Genomic DNA, 9,699 nt, shown 5'->3' on the forward strand with positions numbered 1-9,699 from the left:
TTTTTGAGATAAAATCTTAGGTGACTTATAGGATACAGCTAGGGGATGTTTTGGAGGGAAAATCAGAGGTAATCTTTTGGGGTGTCTGAAGTCGCTTTCTTGTCAAAAAACCTGAGATAAATTATTTTAAACAAATTAGCACTTTTTTGACAGGTGAATTTGGGGTAATTTAGGGAGGAAAAAGGGGGCATTTCTGAGGGGGAGAGTCTGTTGTAACACATCATTCCAATGCAGCATCTTTGACAGAAAATCTGAGATACCTTAGAAGGGAAAGAGGTGACATTTTTAGCTGAAACCCTGTGATACTTTAGAAGGGTACTGTCATGGGCAGAATGGAAGCTGCAGAACAAATCTGTTAGAAAAGCCCTCCTGCTCAGTCATGAGGTGCAGAAACAACGCCCTTGTTTTCTAAACTCCTCACAGAGAAACCTGGGTGTGGTGTAATCCAGTCTCAGCCCCAGATCTATCAATGGTTTATGCCTAAAAGATTTTATAGAAGTGAACCTTTATACAATGCTGTCCTTCAGGATAAAGGATTGCAAACCAAATATATTCATATAAATTTATATGATTTATTATGATAATAACTAGACAAAAGTATCTTAATCAAAATTGTTTACTACACAATAAAGGCACTATAGAACAATGTAGTGTAATGCACTGTTTGGAACAAAGATTGAAGTGATTATATTAAAACTAGCAAAAAAAAATTATTCTATTAATGTTAGTGTAACTTAGCCATGCAAAAAATAGTGGCAAATATAATTTGGGACTGGGTGGCTGGAGGCTGAGCCTGTGGAGCTGCTGGTTTAGGGCAAATTTGGGAGAGAACTTCTGAAGGGGTTTTTCTAGAAAATAGATTTAAGTGGCGCTATTTTAAAATTGGTTTGGGAAAATATTTCTTTGAAGAAAAGCGGAAAAATTTGTTTATTTCATTGGTAAAGCATTTACCAGTATAAAAAATGAATAATAATAAACAATAAAACTTTTTGTTGCTCTAAAAGAGGTGACAAATTTAGAAAGTCTCTTTTTTGGGTTGTAGTTTGGTTTACTCAGTCACTTATTAGTTTCTCTGGTTCTGGAAATGCTGCAGACCAGGCCTGGCGGGCTACAGGTGTGAGCAGCTGGTGCTCCTATGGGTGCTCAGTCTAGAATAGATCTAAGGAAAAGAAAAACTACAGTCTATGGAAATTGTCTGCTTTAAATAGCTAAAAACTAACTAAAAGCAAAGCAGAGTCATGTTTTGCTCTTTGTCTGTCTGCAGACAACACCGTCTAGGAGTAGGAAGGTGGAGGAGTGAGTGCAGTTTCTGAAAACACACTTCTTTTTCTGTTCTCTTTGCTCTTAGAATTAGTCTTAAAGGTGTAAAACTTATTTCTGGGCTAAAGAGATAAATGGGGATATGAGCATTATAAAGTCGCTCATGGACACTGGCAGGGCCAGGGCACCTTCCCGGTGCCGCGGCTGCCTTTGCGCTGGGCGAGCTCGCTGTGTGCAGGGCTGGGTGTGCGCTGTGCTTGGCCTTTGGCCGCTGCGCTCCTTTGGCTGCCCAGACAGAGGGGCAGCCCTGTCAGGAAGGTCAGAGCCCCTGATTCCTCCTCTGAGGGGGAAATGGAGCTCTCCCGGCCCCCAGCCCAGCCACTCAGCAGGGCGGGGCCTGTGGCACTTTCTGCCAGCCGCTGGGCCCGGGCCAGCGCGACTCCCTGTACTCGGGGAGCCTCTGTCACAGCCTTTGTCCCTGTGCCTCAAGGCCCCCGTGCCCTCCCCGCAGTGCTGCAAGGGCAGGTCCGGTGCTTTCCTCTCCCACTCAGCGGTGGGGATAGCTCCCTAGAGCAGGTTGACTGCACAGAACTTGCTCCCTCTTCTGGGACTGTCTTCCCCTCCCTTCCCTGTCTTCCCTTCAGTTGGTGTGAGTGAGCAAGTGCGTTTGTCCCGCGTTTAGCCCCGCTTTAGAAACAGAGCAGGGTAGCTTAGACTTCCCAGGAGGGAAATGTGTCCGCCTTGCCCCTAAGCGGTAGCGTGGGCACTGTGACCCGCCTGTAGCCAGGGCCTGGGTCTGTGCCTAAGCTGCCGGTCCTGCTGGTGAGCTGCCAGCGTGCCGGCCCTGTACTCGGGGACTGTGTCACGACCTTGTGGAGCCATTTGTCCCCAGAAGCAGGCCCAGGTCCCTGTAAACAGGGCTGGGGAGTCTGCTTTAGCCAAGTGACAGGAAGGAGCATTCCCGGGCCCTTGTGAGAGCGCAGGTTGAAGAAGTGCTGTGCTGCAGGGCGCAGTCCCACCTTTGGTGCAGTTTTGGGTTGGTGTCTTGGGTGCTGGTGCTGAGGCTGGTGAGGAGGCTCCCGGGGCTCTGTAGATGGCTATTGCTGTGCTGCCCTGCAGCCAGGCTCCGTGGGGTGGCCTCTTAGGTGGGGTGCAGGCTGGAGCCTGTGCTCTATGGTGCTTGTTGCGGGGTGTTGGGCTGTGGGGGACAGCCCTGTAAGTGAGGTTGTGTGCGTCCCCTGCCCTCGGCAGGCAGCTGGAGGGATCCCCTGTAACCAGGCTGGTATCCCTGGCCCCGGCCTTTCAGAGGCATGGGGTCAGGAGTCATGGGGTGTGTGTCCTCCCTGTCCTCGGGGCTGGGCCCTGGCCCTTCAGCTTCAGGCCATGAGCCTGACTTTAGTCTTGTTCCTGTTGTGCTGGGAAAAGACTGAGCTCTGTGGCTCCCTGGGTGTGGACCAGCCTGTAAGCAGGCTGTGGGTCTGGGAACCTTTGTGCTCCTTCAGCTGGCAGCCACCATGGGGTGGCCACTCCATTACTGGGGAGTGCCCCGGAATTGGAGAGAAGGAGCCTCCATAGGCCTTGGGGACCAGGGGCACCCTGTAAGTGGGGGCCAGTGCTCTGGAGTCCTGGGCACTTTGCATTCCAGGCAGCAGCCTGAGCCCCCTGTAAGCAGGGGTGCAGCCTCTTGGCCGCTGCTTTGCATGCCCAGCTTCATTTGCCCAGAGAGCCTTGCTCCCAGCACCACATGGGACTTCACCAGACAAGCTCCATAGTAGAATGGGAAGGTAAGAGCAGCAGCTTGGAACTGAAGTTGGAGGATTTTGGGCAGCTGGAGGGTCTGTGGGTGGCTGCTTGAGGGTCTGGCTGTGGGGATATTGGGTCATGGTTCCCTTTGGGAGCTGGAGCTTCTCAGGCCCAAGTGTGTCATCGTCCATTGGCAGAAGCTGTGGGACAAGGAGGTAAGTGAGCACGAGCAGGTGCAGCTTCAAAGTCCAGCGTTGAACGGTGAGGTACGAGCAGCAGGGATGTGTGGCAGGTTTTGGAAGATGCCAGTGTCTCTACTGGGACCTGTTTGCTCTGGCAGGTGAGATTGCTGCCAGGAGACGGACACTCTTTGCTCTCCCTGATGGGGCATGAAGGTAGCACATCTGAACTTCCACTCCAGCTGCTGTCCTGCCAACCCTGCTGCCCTCTGCCTGGCCCTTCCATCATCTACTGTGTCCAGGAGCCCCCTTCCCTAGCTTGTCAACAGCCTGTAGAGCAAAATGTCCCTGGTGGTGGCCTGGCCTCTGCTGGAGAACCATGGAGAGGGTAAGGTCTTGTACCAGGCACTGAATGTCTCCTCTAGCCCTTCCCCAGCCTCACCCCAGCCTCTTATTTTGTTCATTTACCCAGCAATGCTCTCAGCTGCTTCAGCTTCTATCGAGGCTGCTGCATAGGAGAAGGGCTTGAAGTGGAATGAGATACTAGTATCAAATCTTCCAATATTTTTGTAAGGCTGCAGATCTCTTCCCATTCCCTGGGAGAGTAAAACAACAGTCTGGAAGGAAAATGAATGCCTCCTTGTCCTTCTGTAAGCTAATGATGATGATGCAGACAATGCCAATCCAGCCTCTCCTAAAGAAGCAAGAAAGCAAGATCAGGAGAGTGGAGGGCAGTAAACGTGGCAGGACTGGTCAGCTGCCTCTCCTTTTGCTCAGGCTTACGACTGCCATTGCAATTCATCTTTGAATTTGGCTGAATGTCATCTTTCTGCCCTGCAGCTCTGTAGCTCCTGTGACTAACACAGCCTGGAAAATGAAGGCAGAGCCCTGGAAACAGTGAGTGCAAACCCCACATGGGCTTTGCTGGGTTGGTGCTCTCAGCCCCCGGTGAATCAAGGGGGAGGTAATGTCTGGGTTGCTGCCCTCTCTCCAGGGGTGGCTTACCCTTCCTCCCCCCGTCCTTTTCCTCCTCCCACGTTTGTGGCTCTGCCTGGTGAGAGCTGCTGTGAAAGCAACACAACGGGGCCCATTCAGTTCTCACTTCTGCAAGGAGAGCAAACAGCAGTGCAGGAGCTCGGCAGCTGCTAGACAGGGCAGGGGACACTTTCCTCTCTTCGACACATCTTAAAGTCCAGGTACTCCGAACTCTGGGTGTGTGAACTATCCAGGTGTGAGGGAGGGAGTGATGGCATGATGTCTGGCATGTGGCAGTGCTCCAGGCACTGAGTTCAGGGACATTACTTGGTGGCACTGGGCAGTGGGCGTGCAGGAGAGGGCTGCCCCAGTGTGTGTGTGTGTGTGTGTGGGCTGCAGCAGGACTAGATGGGGTGACAGCAGGAGAGCAGCGTAGGTGTATGGGACCACAGGGGACAATGAGCTACAGTGGGCATGAGGCTGTGCACTACAGTGGCTCCACAAATTTAAGCCTTGCAGACCCCACTGATGCTGTCTCAGAGTTAAGCAGGATGCATTGGTCATATCTGGAGCCTGCTGCCTCCTCTGTGTTTCTCCCAGCCTTGGCCTCTCTCTGATACCTTCACCCCAGGGGCTCACTCCTGCCCAGCCAAAACCAACCTTTCCTTCCTGCAGCTAAACAGTGGAGTTCTATTCCAAACACTGCTATGAATAGCTTAGGAGGGAAGCAGGGAGCTTGCAGGGAGAGAGGCAGATGACCAGGATGGTGGAGACATGGGGCATTTGCCATTTAAAGAAGGGTAGCAGCTCAGAAGCCTCTGTGATCACATTCTCTGGATGGCTACACTTGCTGGCCTTACAAAAAGAATTGTAGGAGAGATATTGATAGCTTGCACAGTCCAAGGCAATCTTAAGTTAGTGATATTTGAAGAAAATGCAGGGGGAGGGTAGGTGGCTGTTTCAAGACAGCTCCTTGTGAGTGACCTGCTCGCTGCAACATTCACTTTTCATTCCAAGGATTCCTCCTCTCTTTTTTCCACTCGTCCTCATTTATAACTTGTGAAATCAGTGTGAGAGAAAATGAGACCTGACCCACTAAGTGACAGCAGCAGCCATCTTGATACATGGGGTTCCAAGCAGGCGATGCTCTTTGGGGATGCATGTGAGCCTCGCCTCTCCCCTGGCCTTACATCTGTCTCTCCCCAGCCACAGGTGCCCTCCAATATGGGGCCATCCTGGGGACTCCTCCTGCTTGCAGCAGCCTTGGGGGCGACGGCTGCCGCCCGCTGCCCTGCACCCTGTGTCTGCGATAACCTCCGTGCCCATGTCCTGTGTCTCAATGGGAGCCTGACTGCCATCCCTGACACCATCCCAGAGGTGGGAAGGGGAAGAAAGGTCAAGGGATGGGCAGAGAAAATAGGTATGGCAGCCCTGGGGTGATTCAGTGTTTTATTTGTGTGACTGACAGCTCACCAGAAAACTAGACCTTCGGGGCAACAGTTTCATGGTCATCCCAGCGGGAGCCTTCCTTGCTACCCCCTACCTGACACACTTAGACCTACGGCATTGCAAGGTGGAGAGGCTGGAGGAAGGGGCTTTCCGGGGTCTGGGGAGGCTTGTCTACCTCAACCTGGCCTCCAATGGCATAGCCCTCCTCTATCAGGAGTCCCTGGATGGGCTCTTCTCCCTCCAGCAGCTCATTCTGGAGGGGAATCGCATTGAAGAGATACAGCCAGGTGCTTTTGGTCATCTGGCATCCCTCACTGTCCTTGACCTGAGGGCAAATGCTTTGGTGTACCTCCCAGACATGATCTTCCAGGGTCTGCAGGTTCTTAGATGGCTCCGGCTGTCTCACAATGCCCTCCATGTGCTGGGCACTGAGGCCTTTGCTGCTCTGCCTGCCCTGCGCAGGCTGAGCCTGGACCACAACGAGCTGCAGGCACTGCCTGGTGAGGCTCTTGCCAGGTTGGATGGGGCTACCCGGCTAGACCTGGGCCACAACCCCATCACCTACGTGGCCGAGGAAGCCCTGGCCATGGCCTCGCTGAGGCACCTCTTCCTGGACCACGCCTCCCTCCAGGATGTGGCACCCGATGCCTTTGCCCGCAGTCCCCAGCTCCGTATTCTGGACCTCCGGGAAAACCAGCTGCAGGGGCTGCCACCCCTGGCTGGGGCAGGGGGGCTGGTAAGGGTCAGCCTGGATGGGAACCCTCTTCTCTGCTCCTGCCTCCTGCGCCCCTTCCACAAGTGGCTGGCAAGGGCACGAGTGCAGGCAGAGGGTGCCTGTGCTGCACCCCCTGCTCTCCGTGGCCGGTCCCTCGACTCCCTGAAGTCCCCTGAGATGAGATGCAGTCGCCTCCGGCCACCCCCCAGCCCCACCGCACCACCAGAGCAGCTGAGTTCAGCCGGCAGCAGGCAGTGTCCCCGGGGATGTGTCTGCTCCCCTGATTTCCACCACGGGTCGTGTGAGAACAGGGACCTGCGGGAGATCCCTCGGCCCTTCCCCGAGGACACGCGCCTTCTCGACCTGCGCCGAAACCGCTTCAGGACAGTGCCACCGGATGCCTTCCCTGGCCTGAAGGAGCTGGTGTCACTCCACCTGCAGAGGTGCAGCATCAGGGAGCTGCAGCCCGGGGCACTCCGGGGGCTGGAGAGCCTGGTCTACCTGTACCTCACCGACAACCACCTCTCCACCCTGGAGGCTGCTGCCTTTGAGGGGGCCCCGCAGCTGGCCTACCTCGACCTGGACCACAACGCCTTCACCCGCGTGCCTGCGGGCACCTTCCGGCTCTTGCCCAACCTCATCTCCCTCCATCTGCAGCACAACGCCATCGGGGAGCTGGTGGAGGGTGATCTGGCCGGAGCCAGGGGGCTCCGCTGGCTCTACCTAGCTGGGAATGCCATCAGGCACATTGCCCCGGCTGCCCTGGCTCCCACCAAGATGCTGGAAAAGCTGCAGCTGGAGGGAAACCACTTGTCAGAGGTGCCCACAGCAGCCCTGCGGGGCCTGCCTGCCCTGAGTGAGTTGAAGCTGTCCCGAAACCCCATCAAGCACATGGGGGATGGTGTCTTCCTGCCAGTGGCCTCCAGCCTGCAGCACCTCTACCTGGACAACATGGGCCTGGAGCAGGTGAGTGTCTTATGGGACTCCCAAGGGGCAGTGGCACCGCAGGGCATATTAGCTGGTGGCCCCTACAGGGTCATCCAAACAGATATCCTCGAATTCCCGAGACTTCAGGAGGTGTTCCATAGCCTGGCTGGGAAGCCAGATTTTTTCAGGCTCATCTGTAGCATTCCCTTGCTTCAACCTTCATCCTGGCTCCCTTGGGAGAAGCTTAATCCCTCCAGTCCTTTAACACCTAATTTCATTGGAGTCCACACCATTTCCTAAACCACCTGCTTCCCCCAGCTCCGGCCAGATTGTTCTTTCTCTTATTACAGGGTGTCCTGCAGGCCTCTCCACTGCTATTATCCTGAATATTTCCATTCTCTCAAGGAAGTGGTATTAGCAACACCCTCATAAAAACTGTGTATCTTAACAGCACCCAGGGATCACTCTGAGACCTCCTGCATGTGACCTTCTCTCGAAGACTGAACAAGAGTCTACTGACTTCCAAAATGTGATTGAAATGGCTTGAATTAATTAACAGTCCCTCCTATTTAAAACAGCTCTTTTGTGGGCCACCAGCTTCAGGAAGGTTGTCAGGCCCCCCAAGATGATCAGAAGTGCAGGGGCAGAGATCTGCTCCCCTGCCTTGATCAGCATGCCCCTGACTTACCCTTCTTCCATTGCAGATTTCCCCCCATGCCTTCACTGGCCTCGGTCCCAAGATCAGAAGCCTCTACCTGGAGAGCAACAAAATGAGTAACATACCTGACATGAACAACTTCACGGGGCTGGAGATCCTCAACCTGCAGGATGTGCCGTTCCACTGTGACTGCCAGCTCCTTCCGCTGCACAGGTGAGTGCCACAAGGGGGGAGCAGCCCCAGGGATCTGCCTGGGGGGCAGTTGAACCTCCTATGGGAAAGGCACAAACTCACAGCCCACTGGCCATTTTTGGTCTTTTCCCATGGTGGCGAGATGTAGCACACTTCTGTGTGCAAGGATGGAAGTTGCCTGGGCTTTCTGGGTGTAGGGAAAACAACCACAAGCGGGGCAGGCAAATATTGAGATATTCAGAGGTCACCCAGGTTACCTGGCCTTACTTTGAAGTGATCATTCACTTATGGGCATAGACTTTTGCCCTCTCTTTCACCCTTCCTCATTTCTTTCCCTGATCTTCTACCACATTTCCAGGTGGATCAACAAACTCAACCTCTGTGTAGGGGCCACCTGTGGTTCCCCTGCAGAAGCCCAGGGGCTGAAGGTGAAGCTTTCCACCACTTTCCAAACTTGTCCTGGCTGGGGACAAGGTGAGGCTGGGGAAACCAATCCTAACAAGACTAAAGCTGCAAGCAAGCCCAGCAAGAAAAAGAGGTTGGGAAAATCTCCAGCCAGAGGCTTCAGTAAGAGCAGAGCTTAGGGTTTCTTAATGTGTGTAGGACATGTGCTGGACACACAGGGCCATACCTACATTCTGACTAGAGCAGTTTTTCTAGACTTGTCCCCACCATGGAGACATGAACATTGCCCAAGGTGCATAGGAGAGCCTGGTGCCACCAAAACAATGCTGATTTGCCAGAGATGCAGGGTTTGCTTTTGCAAGACACAAAAGGTACATTCCATAGAGTCTGCAGCATGCTTTGGTGATGCAAACAATGAAGCCAAATACTTGCTGCTTCTTTCCAAGGCTTCATCCAGCCATGTGAAAAAGCTGCTGTCCAGAAGTTTGGTTTTGTTTTTGAAAGCACTTTCACAGCTGCCAAAATCATAGAAGAACCCAGAGTGGGACTGCAACCAGCGCCATCCAAGGTCCTGCACTGGCACAAATCTTATTTTGAAAGCTTAAAAATTATTAGTGAAAATGTTGCCTTAATTCCCAGAAGTTCCTCAGAATTAAACCATATGCACATGGAAGCCTTTTTATTTCCTGCAGAATTCGATCAGTGGTCTGTAAGTGATCCCATGATAAACAATGCGCTCAACCTACTCCCCATGACTGCATAGGTTGGGACCCCAGACCCCAGCAGTCTGCTTAAATTGAAAAGATTCTGAAAGATAAATGTACAGATAAAGATATGTTTTGACTAACTCAGGATTTTGGTGGCCTGAAAAGCAAATATGCAAGCTTTGGGCCTCTTCCTGAAGTTGGTCACAGGGTTTTAGGGTACTGATCATAGACCAAATTTACAGTATTACTGTTAAAAAATTAAAAACTCAAACCATGCTCCAAGTCCTCTGCCATTCTGGGTTCAAAAGCATGAAATTACAGAAGCGGACACAGTGCAGATGAATATCTGGTTTTGAGGCCAGTGCCATGGAGAAGGTTTTGGCTTTTGTGACAGTAGTGTGTGCTTTAATGATTGTAACATGTTAGGTGGATGGGATCCACCTGTCTATGATGGGATCCACCTATCTATAAAGGGTAAGAGAATCTTTG

At 52.8% G+C, this 9,699-nt stretch overlaps 1 protein-coding gene across 1 annotated transcript; it reads left to right on the plus strand.

Moving 5' to 3' along the window:
• Nucleotides 1-5,296: 5,296 nt before the first annotated feature.
• CHADL (chondroadherin like) lies at nucleotides 5,297-8,682 on the plus strand. Its single transcript, XM_064731996.1, has 4 exons — nucleotides 5,297-5,534; nucleotides 5,626-7,287; nucleotides 7,953-8,119; nucleotides 8,457-8,682. Exons 1-4 carry the CDS (start codon nucleotides 5,301-5,303, stop codon nucleotides 8,680-8,682), a joined length of 2,289 nt encoding a protein of 762 aa, XP_064588066.1. The 5' UTR covers nucleotides 5,297-5,300.
• The last annotated feature ends 1,017 nt before the right edge of the window (nucleotides 8,683-9,699 follow it).

Source organism: Zonotrichia leucophrys, chromosome 1A (genome assembly GCF_028769735.1).
Source record: "Zonotrichia leucophrys gambelii isolate GWCS_2022_RI chromosome 1A, RI_Zleu_2.0, whole genome shotgun sequence".
Taxonomy (NCBI): Eukaryota; Metazoa; Chordata; class Aves; order Passeriformes; family Passerellidae; genus Zonotrichia; species Zonotrichia leucophrys.

Coding starts and splice junctions, on each gene's coding strand:
- CHADL (XM_064731996.1), top strand. CDS start 5,301: ATGCTCTTTGGGGATGCATGTGAGCCTCGCCTCTCCCCTGGCCTTACA. Junction 5,535..5,625: donor TCCCTGACACCATCCCAGAG/GTGGGAAGGGGA, acceptor TGTGACTGACAG/CTCACCAGAAAACTAGACCT. Junction 7,288..7,952: donor ACAACATGGGCCTGGAGCAG/GTGAGTGTCTTA, acceptor CTTCCATTGCAG/ATTTCCCCCCATGCCTTCAC.